The sequence below is a fragment of the Equus caballus genome, chromosome 22 (assembly GCF_041296265.1).
Source record: "Equus caballus isolate H_3958 breed thoroughbred chromosome 22, TB-T2T, whole genome shotgun sequence".
Lineage (NCBI taxonomy): Eukaryota > Metazoa > Chordata > Mammalia > Perissodactyla > Equidae > Equus > Equus caballus.
Window position 1 is genome coordinate 14,088,616 of NC_091705.1, and position 15,096 is coordinate 14,103,711.

Below are 15,096 nucleotides of genomic sequence, written 5' to 3' on the forward strand. Positions count from 1 at the left end.
AAAGGGCTGCCCCAAGGATCTGCCACGGGTATGTGGAAGACCCAGCACAGTGCTGACACCTAGCAGGTTGAAACTCAGTAACAGGTAACTAGTAGGGATAGTAATGCTAAAGGCCACATGGATGGGGTAAGGCTGGAAGGAATGAATTTGCAGTCCCTAGCTGCAGAAGAGTCAGAAGATACTGCAGCTAATCTTACCCTGGGGTAGAATGTGGTTTTGACTTTCTGAAGACAAAATGAGAAAAACTATTTAATAATTTGTAACTCACAGACCATGTTCCCCTCTGCCTTTTATTAGAGGAGCAAGAGATGTTGCAATGGAAGCATGCTGCAAACCCCTGGCAAATAAATGTGACCAGTGAGTAGAAACTACAATTTATTCTTTTATTCCTTCCAACGCTTGGCTCCTTCTGAGTGACAGAAGAGGACAAGACCCTCATCCTCTGGAAAGCAGGGAACAATGAGTGTTCCTACTGTCCAGGGTGGACTGAGCACATGGGAAGGGGAGGGGCAGCTCCCTGAGAGAAGATGCACGGAATCGGATAAGGCTCCTCAGGGGAAGTGACACCCAAGCATAGGTTGGCAGGGTGATAAGGAGCTGGCGCAGCAGACTGGAAGAAGAGAGTTTCAGGGAGAGGAAGAAGCATGTGCAAAGGCCCTGAGGCAAAAAAGCATAATGTTCTGGAGCCTGTCAGTTAGGCTATAGTGACAAGCTGATAAATGATCACGGAAGCTCTCCCAAGATTGCCTGGTGAAAGCCATCTGAGACCAATGACTCTGCTCCCTCTAGGGAAGAGGGGTTCCTCCTGAACTTGGCTTCCCACAGGTCCAGCTGCAGGGCTGCCAAAGTCTCCAGGTACTAGGCAAGTGACTTGCCCAGCATTCTCCTGAACAGCCAGGCTGTTTAGTACCTGAACCTGGAACTAAAATTTTTGTTACCCCCATCTCCACAGGATCATTTTCATACTTGCTCAATGGACAGGGTGATCAGTGGGAGAACTGGGGTCCCTCTGCTGGAATATAGCTACAAGGTACATTGAGCTGTACCCTAGCCAAGCACATCTAACTACAGGATGCCAAGAGAGCAGAGAATCTATGTGCATGCTGATCTGTGTGAGAATGCCAGCCTGTGCCAAGTGATTGCCCCGTGTTCCCTAGAACCCTCTGCACAATGGTGGGGGCCCAGCATAGGGAGGACACTGCTACCAGGGCTGTTTCTAAGTGAACAGCCATGTTAGAGGTGAGGGACACCCCTCAGGGAGTGAGAGCTAGTTGCTGGGAGGGCTAATGACCAGGACAGACATAGTGTCTGTAAACCACCAAAGCCCAAGAGTGGGTGGGTCACCTGGTGACAAGGAGGCCTGAAATTTGCAGTCAACTAAAGCCTATGCCTAGGCAAATCACTTGGTCTCCAGAGGGCCATGTCCCAGTGGTAACCTTAGTAGGAACCTTGTGAGTGGCTCAATCCACAGACATTTTTGACTTACTGGTGAATTGATACGTCTGTAACTCCAAATAAAATGGAGAATATTCTTAGGCCCTACCTAAATTCTATGTTATGGGCTGAACTGTGTCTCTCCAAAATCCCTACATTGAAGTCCTAACCCCCAGGACATCAAAATTTAACTGTATATGGATATAAGATCTTTAAAGAGATAATTAAATTAAAATGAGGTCGCTAGGGTGGGGTCTAATCCAATATGAGGGGTATCCACATAAGAGGAAGAAATCAGGACAGAGACATACAGAAAGGGAAAACCATGTGAAGACAGAGAGAGAAGAAGGCCATCTATAAGCCAAAGAGAGAGGCCTAGAAGAAACCAACCCTTGATCTCAGACTTCCAGCCTCCAGAACTGGGAGAAAACAAACTTCTGTTGTTTAAGCTGTCCAGTCTGTGGTATTTTGTTATGGCAGCCCTAGCAAACTAATACACTGTATAACAGAAAAAAAACTAGGTCTGGTGACCAGGGGCCTGACTTGGCTACCTTGAAGCAGGGTCATAGGCTCTCATCCAGTCCCCAGGTTTGAGTCAATTCTCAGACCGATATCTCCTTCAATGGAGAGAGAGCCAGCCATCTCAAGTAAGGACTCTTCAATAATATTGCAAGCACATTCTGTAAATATTCCATTTGGGACCTGCAGCTGTTTATTAGGATATCTACACAATGAGAAAAGGGAAATACCCAAAACTTTTGAGGATGATTTGACATTGGCTCTGAGATAATGCTAGTTCTTGGGGTTCCTGATTGCCACTGTGACCCATCAGAGGGTGGTAAGTAGAAACTTGGCTTCAATTTATCTCACAAAGGGCCCAGCAGGTTTGTGAAAATCTGTAGTCGCCTTCTCAGTTGTTGAGTATATAACTGGGACAGATTTACTCTGCAACTGACAGAATCCATACTTGGACTCCACGGCTCATGGAGTGAGTGCTCTTATGGTAATGAAAGGCCAGAAGGAAGTCTCTGGAGTTCCTCCTCTCCATCAAAACCATAAACCAAAAAAGCAATATTGAGCCCTAGGAGATCAAAGAGACTATGCCACCATCAAAAACTTGAAATATTCAAGAGTATTTTTTCATATAATTCTCGTATTTAATTTGTCTCTTTGGCCTAAGTAGAAGACAAATGGGTCTTGGAGAATGACAGTGGATTAATGTAGGTTTAATCAGGCAGGGATCTTCTGGAGGTGGTCTGGAGCACTGTAGCACCTAGCATCAGCAGTACAGAGTAATAAAATGTGGCGTTTCTATCCCAGTGAGCAGACAACATAGAAGCATATCCAGTGCTAAAAGTTAATGAAAACTATGGCAACCTCATAAAGACAGGCCCATTGATGGCTCAGTCTCTCAGTGACAACGGTTTGGATCACTTTGCCAGGTAAAGAATCCTGATCACCTGTGTTACTGGCTAAGGACAAAGGGAATACATAATAAATATTAGAGGAGGGAAGATATAAACACCAGCTATTTATTTCATTAACTGGTTACCAAAGTCAGAATGATAGCATCTTCCTATAGTGTCTTCCTTGCTGTATCATGTATATATTCATGTATTAATTAAGTTTTTTGGCTTTCTGCTTCCTTACTATTTTATTCAAGGTATGTTAGTAATAGTTAACTTTATAATTTAGTCAGCAAGTTAACAAATACCAACTGTGACTGAAATACAGGAGGAATACACATCACTCAGAAATCCTGGACTTGGAGCTAGGACTTGAGACTTTGAGTTATCTCTCGTGGAGGAGATGCTGAGCACATTCCGTTGCAGTTGAGAGAGTTGTGTAGTTGGCACTAGCTTGTTATTGTTTGGAAGTTTATGGAAGAGGAAAACTTCAGTGGATATTGGTAACGTGTCCACTCACGCCAAATTTTTGACCATCCTCTCTGTGTTTTGGTAACTTCCCTTATTTTATAAGTCCCACTTTCCCAAGGTAAAAGCCAAACATTTTGCATCCCCGGGCTCACATGCAACTAGGGTATGGCCATGGGATCTAGTTTTGCCTTGCAGCAGGCTCAGAAGGAACAGCCCAGGGCTATAGCCACATGCTGGACAGTCAATCTTCTGCAGGCTGGGACAGAAGCTGATACCTGGGCTTGGGCATCACAGATGGCAGCTGAAATGGCACACATACCAAAGCTGTCCCTGTCTTGTGACTGAGGTTATGCTGTCTGTATAGCTTCAGAATGGGGCCGTCTGGTCCTCCCACGGGTGGATCCTATGAGCTACCTAATACCTTTAATCAATTTCTTCTCAGCTGAAGAGCCAGACCCTCTGGCTAGTCTCAAGCAGAAACAAAATTAAATAAAGGATATTAGGCAAGTAAGGATCTTGACCACAAAAGGTTTTGCACTGGAGACTATCGCATTTTTGTTTTCAAAAGGTCACTTTGGCAGGAGAGGTGTGGATGAATTGGAAGGAAAATCAGGAGGCCACAGCAGGAATTCAAGAGCTGACTAAGAAGTGCCATGACCAAGGGAGTGAGAATGGGAAAAAGGGAAAAAATTAAGGAGAAAAAGGCAAACAACCCAATACAAAGATGGGCAAGGGCTATAAATATGCAGTTCAGTCAATAAACACATAAAAACAGAAAGATAAGTAAAAATCAAAGCACACGGGATCTTTTTTGAATTTTGGCCTGTCAGAGTGGCAGAAATTAAAAATACTAGTAACACCCAATATTGGCAAGATTAAGAGGAAAAACATTAATGAGGTAGAATTGACAGGAATTGACAGTGAAGTCTTTTAAAAAAGTTTCTTGTAACATGAACTTTTACTGAATCTGTTGAATTAACGTTTTAGGTGACCTAAAAAAGATGAGGCTCCTGGCAAATGCCTGTGCTATGCCGTTCACTGATTGAGTCTGTGAACACTCTTTGTATGCCTTTATATTATATGATTAAGGAAATGGCCTCAAAGCCATTTATGCTATTCTTTTATAAAGAAAACTCAGAGCATGAAAACTATTAATTTTATTAGAGTAATCAGCAAAGTTACCAGCCTAGAGTCTCCAGCTCACCCAGCATCATGTATTAGGCAACCATATCATGGTGACACACATTACTCACACAGATCTGGAAAGGGAAAAAGGTAAGAACTTCATGCAAATGAGAGAAGATATCCAATTTACACAAAAGCATAGCAACCTTCGTTCGTCCAAACCACCAATACAGAGACAGCAATTCTTTCTGTTTTCAGGGAACATGAGACACAGAACTGAATACTGAGGAGGAAATGGGCAAGGCCTTACAGTTAGCGGCTTGAAACTGCTTTAGAAAAGGGCTTTAAGTAAGATTATGGGAACAGCTGAGAACAGGCAGTTAGATAAGTGTCTACTGGGATGTCTTTGGCTCCAAGGAAAGAGTGAAAGCATATATCCAGTTTCCATTTTCAATGCTGCTGCTCATAAACAATAGAAGGTGGCGGTATATCATTGCGTGTGTGCACTCCGTCCCTGCGGGTGTGCACAGCCTAGAAGATAATGAACCTTGATCATCTGTGAAAGGCAACCTTGTGGTAGAGATGGATGAACAGTGCTCTTACCTTTAGGAAATTAACAGTTTAGCATGAGGTTAAGCACTTACAACCAGAAGCAGTCATCTGTTTATGCTCTGGAGTTAAGCAGCAAGGTAATTTGGAGAAGAAAAGATGCTCTGGAGGTGGCAAAAAAATCAATCTTTACCAGTAAAGGGGAGAGAGAAAGGTAGGTAAACTGATTATAACACAATGTGACATGTTATAAAAGTGTTAAATGCCAGAAGAGGGGAAACTGAGGAAGACTTTGGGGAAGTAATATTTGAGTTGGGTCTTAAAAGTGAAAAAGGAGTTTTCCAGACAAAAGAGAAACCTGTAAATGTAAACGTACGGAGGTATAAAGAATGCAAGTTTGCAGGAAGTAGGAAGTGAGAAGCAGGAGGAGACAAGCAGGATAGGTAAGTCATGGCAGGCCTTGACCTTACCAGGAAGAGGAAAGATACAGCCACGCATGTAATTTTTCACCTGTACAAACATTTATTAAGTACCTACTGCAAGCCAGGAAATGTGCTCCATGCTGGAGATACGATAGATAATAAAAGAGGCAGCATCTGTCTTCAGTGGCTTACACGTTTGTGGAGAGACAGACATTAATCGAACAGTGTAAACAAAAGTGCAGGATGCTCGTGGGCCTGTAAGAAGGGGACCTATCGACAGGATAAGCTTCTCTGATGAGTGGACTTTGAGCAGAGAGTTGGAGGAGGCAGAGAGGAAGGGGAGGACTGGCACACCAACATGGGCCGAGGCCCCAAGATGAGCAGAGGAGCAGAGCTTTGAAGTAGGAATCAAGTCTCCTGTGGCTGGAGCAAGACAGAAGGAAAAAGTGGTACAAGATGAGGCTGGGGAGGCAGCTACCTCAGAGATCCTGGCCTTCTTCCTGGGAGCCCTGGGGAAATCCTGGAGGGCTTTATGCAGAAGCACACAAGATCAGACCTGCGATTTTAAGGGATTACACCAACTGAAGTGTTGACAGCAGGTGGGGCATCGGCCACAGCAGATGCAAGGAAGCCAGCTAGGGAGTTAATGCTGGTGTCCAGGTGAGGCAGGAGCATGGACTGGTTAGTGGCAGCAGAGTAGGGACTGGCTAACGTGTGGACATCAAAAGACATGCTCAGTTAAAGGTTAACTGTTACCAGAAGTAGGAAGGAGAGGGAAGATGGTGCTTTCATACCAACTTTACTTTCAAAGAGGGATACTGGCACAGCTGTTTTCCTAAAGAGTGAACAACACAATGTTGCGTTAGCATCATCCTGCCTCCCTCTCACCATCAACTGCACTACTTATCTCACTAAAGGAAGCCTGGCATTCATCCTGCCAGTGGTTATTTAAGGCTCCATGAGGCAAACCGAGGCTGCTCCTTGTTTGTGCTTGTTCAGTTAAATAAACCAAGTGAAACTCAAATGACAGCCTGAGAAAAATCATTTGCAACATATGTAACAGAAAAAGCATGACTATCTTTAAGGAGCTCTTAAAAACCAATAAAAGTATGTATGAACTTTAAACTAGAAATATTATAAAGAAATTGAAGTTTGCAAATACGTATATCATCAAGATATTCACCGGACCATTGTTTACAACAGTGAAAATATTAGATGCAACCTAAATGTTCCACCAATAAATCAGAGTATAGACATTTAATGGAATACTACACGGCCATTAAAAATGGTGATGTGGACTCCAAATGGTCAAAACAATCTTGAAAAATAATAACAAAGTTGAAAGACTCACACTTTCTAATTTCGAAACTTACTACAAAGCTACGGTAATCAAAATAGTGTGGTACCGGCATAAAGACAGACATATAGACCAATGAAATAGAATAGAAAGCCCAGAATAAACCTTCACATTTATGGTCAAATGATTTTTGATAAAAGTATCAAGACTATTCAGTGGGGAAAGGACAGGCTTTTCAACAAATGGTGCTGGGACAACTTACATCTGCAAAAGAATGAAGTTGGACCCCCTACGTTAAAACATATATAAACATTAACTCAAAATGGATCAAAGACCTAAATGTAAGAGTTAAATCTATAAAACTCTTACAAGAACAAATATGGAAAAGCTTCATGACATTGTATTCAGCAATAATTTCTTGGCTATAATACGAAAACCACAGGCAACAAGGGGCTGGCCCCACGGCCTAGCAGTTAAGTTCAGCATGCTCTGAGTTGGTAGCCTGGGTTTCGTTCCTGGGCGGGGACCTACGCCACTTGTCAGCGTCCATGTTGTGGCAGAGACTCACATACACAATAGAGGAAGATTGCAAATCTTCCTCAAGTGAAAAGAGGAAGATTGGCAACAGATGTTAGCTCACGGTGAATCTTCCTCAGAAAAAAAAAAAAAGCCGAGGCAACAAAGAAAGAAGTAGATAAATTGGGTATATCAAAATCAAAATTTGTGCATCAAAGAACATTATCAAAAGATTGAAAAGAGAACCGATAGAATGGGAAAAATATTTGCAAATCATATGTCTGATAAGGGATTTATATTAAGAATATATAAAGAACTCCTACAACTCAAAAACAAACAACCCAATGAAAAAATTGGCAAAGGCAACAAACTGGATAATCTAGAAAAAAATGGATAAATTCTTAGACTCATACAATCTCCCAAAACTGAATCAAGAAGAAATAGAGAATCTGAGTAGAGCAATCACAAGTAAAGAGACTGAAACAGTAATCAAAAATCTTCCAAGGAACAAAAGTCCAGGACCAGATGGGTTCTCTGGAGAATTCTACCAAACATTCAAAGAAGATTTAATACCTATCCTTCTCAAACCATTCCAAAAAAACTGAAGACAATGGAACACTTCCTAATTCATTCTATGAGGCCAACATCACCTTGATCCCAAAACCAGACAAGGACAACACAGAGATGGAAAATTACAGGTCAATATTGCTGATGAACATAGAAGCAAAACTCCTCAACAAAATGTTGGCAAACAGAATATAGCAATACATTGAAAGGATCATACACCACAATCAAGTGAGATTTATACCAGGGACACAGTGATGGCTCAACATTCACAAATCAATCAATGTGATGCACCACATTAACAAAATGCAAAGTAAAAATCACATCATCATCTCAATAGACGCAGAGAGAGCATTTGACAAGATCCAACATCCGTTTATCATAAAAACTCTCAATAAAATGGGTACAGAAGGAAAGTACCTCAACATAATAAAGGCCATATGTGACAAACTCACAGCCAACATCAGACTCAATGGGGAAAAACTGAAAGCCACCCCTCTGAGAACAGGAACAAGACAAGGGTGCCCACTCTCACCACTCCTATTCAACACAGTACTGGAGGTTTTGGCCAGACCAATTAGGCAAGAAAAAGAAATAAAAGGTATCCAAATTGTAAAGGAAGAAGTTTGCAGATGACATGATTCTATATATAGAAAGCCCTAAGGAATCCATTGGAAAACTATTAGAAATAATCAACAACTACAGCAAGGTTGCAGGTTACAAAAATCAGTTACATTTCTATACTCTAATAATGAACTAGGATAAAGAGAATTCAAGAATACAACCCCATTTACAACTGCAACAAAAAGAATAAAATATCTAGGAATAAATTTATCCAAGGAGGTGAAAGATCTATACATTGAAAACTATAAGACATTATCGAAAGAAATTGAAGATGACATAAAGAAATGGAAAGATATCCCATGCTCATGGATTGGAAGAATAAACATAGTTTAAATGTCCATATTACCTAAAGCAATCTACAGATTCAATGCAATCCCAGTCAGAATCCCAGTGACATTCCTCATAGAAATAACACAAAGAATCCTAAAATTTACATGGAACAACAAAAGACACTGAATAGTGATGGCAATTCTAAGAAAAAAGAACAAAGCTGAAGGCATCATAATCCCTGATTTCAAAATATACTACAAAGCTATAGTAATCAAAACAGCATGGTACTGGCACAAAAGACACAGAGATCAATGGAACAGAAGTGAAAACCCAGAAATAAAACCACAGATCTATGGACAGCTAATCTTCGACAAAGGAGCCAAGAACATACAATGGAGAAAGGAAAAGTCTCTTCAATAAATGGTGTTGGGAAAACTGGACAGCCACATGCAAAAGATGAAAGTAGATTGTTATCTTACACCATACACAAAAATTAACCCAAAATGGATTAAAGATTTGAAGGTAAGACCTGAAACCATAAAATTCCTAGAAGAAAATATAGGCAGGACACTCTGACATCAGTCTTAGCAGCATCTTTTCAAATATCTTGTCTACTCAGGCATGGGAAACAAAATAAACAAATGGGACTACATCAGACTAAAGAGCTTCTGGAAGGCAAAGGAAACCATGAACAAAACAAACAGACAACCCACCAACTGGGACAAAATATTTACAAATCATATATCTGACAAGGGGTTAATCTCCAGAATATATAAAGAACTTATATAACTCAACAACAAAAAAACAAACAACCTGATCAAAAAGTGGGCAGAGGATATGGACAGACATTTTTCCAAAGAAGATATACAGATGGTTAACAGGCACATGAAAGGATTTTCAACATCACTATTAGGGAAATGCAAATCAAAACTGCAATGAGATATCCCCTTACAACTGTTAGAATGTCTATAATTACCAAGACAGAATATAAAAAATGTTGGAGAGGATGTGGAGACAAGGGAACCCTCATGGGAATGCAAACTGGTGCAGCCACTATGGAAAACAGTATGGAGATTTCTAAAAAATTTAAAAATAGAAATATCATACGATTCAGCTATCCTACTGTTGGGTACCCAAAGAACTTGAAATTAACAATTCAAAGAGATTTATGCACCTCTATGTTAACTGTGGCATTACTCATACTAGCCAAGATGTGGAAGCAACTCAAGTAGCCAACAACTGATGAATGGATGGAGAAGATGTGATATATATATATATACACACACACAATGGAATACTACTCAGCCATAAAAAGACAAAATCGTTCCATTTGTAACAACATGGATGGACCTTGAGGGAATTATGTTAAGTGAAATAAGCCAGGCAGAGAAAGACAAACACTGCATGATTTCACTCATATGTGGAAGACAAATAAACACATGGACAAGGAGAACAGATTAGTGGTTACCAGAGGGGAAGGGGGTTGGAGGGTCGGGTGAAAGGGTAAGGGGGCCCATATATATGGTGATGGATAAAAATTAGACTATTGGAGGGGCCAGCCCCATTGCCTGGTGGTTAAGTTCAGTGCTCTCTGCTTCAGTGGCCCAGGTTCACGGGTTCGGATCCCAGGTACAGATCTACACCATTCATCAGCCATGCTGTGGCAGCGACCTACAGATAAACTAGAGGAAGACTGGCACAGATATTAGCTCAGGGTTAATCTTCCACAAGCAAAAAAACAACAACAAAAAAGCAAATTAAAAAAAAAATTAGACTGTTGGTGGTGAGCACAATGCAGTCTATACAGAATACTTATAGATAATAATGTACCTGAAATTTCACAACGTTATAAACCATTATGACCTCAATAAAATAATAAAAAATAAATAAATAATAGGCAAAGGACATAAACAGACATTTCTCCAAAGCAGATATACAAATAGCCAATAAGCACATGAAAAGATGGTCAATATCACTACCCATTAGGGAAGTGCATTTGAAACCACAGTAAGATACCACTTCACATCTATTAGCATGGCTACTATCAAAATAACAGAAAATACGTGTTGGCAAGATTATGGAAAAATTAGAACCCTCATGTATTGTTGGTGAGAATGTAAAATGGTGCAGTCACTATGCAAAACAGTACGGCAGTTTCTCAAAAAAACTAAACACAGAATTACCAGGTGATCCAGTGATTCTGCTTTAAGGTATATATCCAAAGAATTGAAAGCAGGAACTGAACTAGATATTTTTATACCAATGTTCACAGCAGCATTATTCACAACAGTCAAAAGGTGGAAACAATCCAACTACTCAAGCACTTCATTGACAGATGAAATACATATATATTTGTATTTATTTACTTCCTAATACATATAATATACTAGAATAGTGGTTACTAGGGGCTGGAGGAAGGAGTAATGGGGAATTACTGTTTAATGGGTAAAGAGTTTCAGTTTGGGATGATGGAAAATTTCTGGAAATGGATAGTGGTGATGGTTGCACAACAATATGAATGCACTTAATGCCACTACATTTTATACTTAAAAATTGCTAAAATAGTAAATTTTATGTTATATATAGTTTAACGCAATAAAACAAAACTTTTAAAAACAGTGATGTACATGTTTTAAAGGACTTTTATATTATGTAAGGTGGAAAAAATAGATTACAAAATTATACGTACAGAAAGATGACTTTTCTGTTTAAAAACAAACTTTTTGCTCACATGAGCCCAAAAAGGCTTTGATTTTCATCTTGGGGCCAGAACTGTGTTCCCTGCCTGTGAGAGAGGCTGGGAAATTGAGTCTTTAGCTTTCTTCACCCAGTAGGAGAGGAAGGCAGGGAAGGGCTAGTTGAGGATGGGTATGGACCAAGCCACCTCCACACCAGAGATGAAGGTCGTGGAACCTTCTCCATTCCTTTTCCTTTTCCTTTTGTACCAGTTAGATTGTGAGACTAGCCAGATCTGCTGGAATACAAAGGATGCAAGCTCCTAGGGCTTTTCTCAAGATTTATACCACTACCAAATGAAAAACCTGAAAGCATCATCTAATAGAATATTGTTTGGACTGAAAATTCCACTTGTTCAAGGCTTTCGGTTTGGGTAAAATTAATGTCTGCCTACTTATCAGCTGCGGCCAGGTGGACATTTCGGATCAAGTATGCCTTCAAAGGGGAGTACTTAACACAATTCTTTCCCTAAAAGATGGTGCACTGGCATAATCCAGTTCACAGCAGAGCAGCACTGTCCTCTGAGGATTAACACGAGGCTGACTGTATTTGTACCACAAAGAGCACTATGAAATGCTGACTTAAAGCAAAAGAATTAAAAATACAACAATGGCAGAATGGAAAGAACAGTGGGCTGGGAGTCAGAAGAGCTAGGTCTGGGGTCAGGTTCTGCCACTTGTCACTCAAGTCCTCTTTCCTTCAACATATCATTGCATCTGTCTATCAGGCACTGGGCTAAGGACGGGGGCAGGGGGGCGGGATGGGGCTGAGGATGAGCTGGGAAGATGCCAAATAAACAAGATCATCTCTGTCTTCAGGATGATCTTTTACTCTGGCAAACCCCTTATCTTGCAGATCGTCAGCTTCTTCACCTATAACTCAAAGACATTACCATTCTCAAAGGGTGATTAGGAAACAGAGTAGGATATTTCAACCTCCGTGCCCTAGATATTTTGGGCCAGATAGTGGGATTTGGGATGGGAGGCCGTCCTGTGCATTGTAGGATATTTAGTGGCATCCTTGGCTCCTACTCACTAGATGCCACTAAGCTCCCTGCCATCCCTCCCACTGTAGTTATAACAACCAAACTGTCTGCAGACGTTATCAAAAGTCCCCTGGGGCAACACCACCCCAGTTGGGAACCTCTGAAATAGGGTGACATATATGAAAGCATTTAAAAGCATAAAGCCCCAAATCAAGTCAGTATTAATGTAAATCCATTCGAAAGACTACTTGTGAACAACAACAACAAAAATCCTTTAAAGAATTTACAGTTTCCTTAGGAATGTTTTATTTTCTATTTTTATATATTTTGCCTACCATTAAAAGCCCTTCAGGGCTTTTTGGTTAATTTTCTTTACTCAAACAAAGAATCTTCATTAGAACATATTTTTAAAATGTATCACTCTACTAACATGACAGTCAGAGTCAAACATAATAGCCATCTCTACAAAGCAGAAATTTTATCCAAAATCAAAGTACTCTGTGCCTACCTTTTAAGGACAAGGGACTGGATCTTGTGAATTCTGTATTTGACGGCCTGTGCTGTTTACGAACCTCCAAGTACTGCTTAACTCTTGAATCAATGGTTTCTTTTAACAGTAAACAGACTTCCTAAAGCAAATTTAAAAATTAGATATAATTTTCTAATTTAATGCAATGCAAAGTCAACATCATGCATATTAGAAAGTCAACACTGAAGATTTCATTTTGCTTGCTTTTTTATTTAGCTACAAATGCTGAAAGGCATGTTATCTGTGCTCATGGATAACACCGCAGATTTAAATTTGCTACTGAGGTCTGTTTGAAGCCATGACATTGGCTCATTCTACGATCTGAGAAATTCACTTAATCTCCCTCTGCCTCAGCTTCACATTTTTAATAGGGAAATAAAAACACTTTAATGTAAACATGAGGGTGACAATCGTGATGAAATCAGCGAGATAATGACTGTTTTTATATAAATATCAATCAGTTGTGACAAATAGAAGGGAGAAGTCAACAGAACCAACACTAGCTGGCAGCAAGGGCCCCAGTGAAGTGGCGGCTGTGTCCAGGCAGGGGACTGAGGATGAGGGAAGGACCCAGGAGGCAGGACATATTCAGAGGGAACCCTGACCCCAACCCAGCCAACAAGGGGCAGCCCCCCATGGTTTTAGTGGACTGTTGTCATGTGGAGATACAAGGCACAGTGTCACCAGATCTTCCGATTTGTTCAAGAGGGGCCAGAAATAGTAATTTTTATACAAAAATTTCCCATGCTTCAAACTTGGTTCAAAAAACTTTGTAAATCTAAACAGCCTCATTCATTAGTTTCTGACCTCAGGTTTATAAATCTACTCCCTCAAAAAGGAGCAGCATTGCGTAGTGGGTTGAAAAGAGAACTAGAAATCAGTAATCTGATTTTCTTCGACACTCTTGTTGATGATACTGTATTTGCCCACTTGCTTTTGTGAAAATTGCATTATATTCAGCTATTAATGGCGAAAATAATTTAACTTCTTATATTTCTTTAAAGTAGATTAATATTAGGCAAAAGAAACACATGGTTTTAACTCAATGTTAACATACATACCACTAGCAAATTTCTGGAGCAATCTATTGTTTTATGTATCAGTGTTATTTATAAATAGAAAAACAAAAACTTTGAAAGTCAAACCATGCTAAAGTATGTCCATCTTAGCCACATTACCAGAAAAATGTAACTGAACGTAGGGAAAGGAAAAAAATGCACATAAATCTAAATTTCCTAACTAAGATTAAGAACTGATGCATAAGGACTGATAATTCTGGTTAAATTCCCAAAGATTCTGCAGAAGGTTCAGAACTGCTGAGGTCACCTCAAACCTGTTTCACTGGTTTCTTGCAATGCCATCTCAGGTTGATCTCTTAGAATCTTCATAAATTAAAGCAAGAACAAAGTTTTAAGCTTCTTAGAAGGGCAACAAGAGCCAAATTTTTCTTTTGTTGCAAATATATGCACTCCTCAAACAGTACAGAAAACCCTAGATTTAATTCCCAAATGTGAGTTTCTAGATAAAACTACAGAAACTTGGGCCGGCCCCGTAGATGAGTGGTTAAGTTCGCGCTCTCCGCTGTGGCGGCCCAGGGTTTCGCTAGTTGGGATCCTGGGCGCGGACATGGCACCGCTCAGTAGGCCATGTTGAGGCAGCGTCCCACATGCCACAACTAGAAGGACCTGCAACTAAGATATACAACTATGTACCGGGGGGATTTGGGGAGATAAAGCAGGAAAAAAACCAAAGAACAAAAAACAAATGACAAACACTGGCCTCCTCTCTCCTGCTCTCATTTTGCAGCCCAAAGATGCAGTGCCTTGTGGAATACAAAGATATCCGTTTACAGTTGAGTGTTTTGGCATTGTTCACACAACAGAAAGGCAGCCTTGCCTCATACTGTTGTTTTAACAATTAAAGAATTTTGCTTCACATGCAGGGTTCAACTATGACTGAGCTAGAAAATATGTGAAAGACATACATGGAAACAAGGATTGTTAAAATTTGGCCATAAATGCCCTATAAGGCTAGAACTAAAAATAGCAGGACAAAAATAAAGCAAAGGCCCATACACACACTTTCTCCCTATAGTTTCGGGGCTTTCCTTCGATGAGTCAGGTTTGACGAATGGAAGGTGGACCATGTGCAATGTGGTCAAGACACCC

The 15,096-nt window shown here is 40.4% G+C and overlaps 1 protein-coding gene across 2 annotated transcripts in view; it reads right to left on the minus strand.

Moving 5' to 3' along the window:
- The window catches only part of SLX4IP (SLX4 interacting protein), a 184,809-nt gene that overhangs the window by 53,553 nt on the left and 116,160 nt on the right, over positions 1 to 15,096 (minus strand). For both annotated transcript variants that reach the window (XM_023626118.2, XM_023626120.2), the window contains one exon: positions 12,908 to 13,028. In XM_023626118.2, coding sequence (XP_023481886.1) covers positions 12,908 to 13,028 — 121 coding nt within the window. The remainder of the gene's footprint in view (positions 1 to 12,907; positions 13,029 to 15,096) is intronic.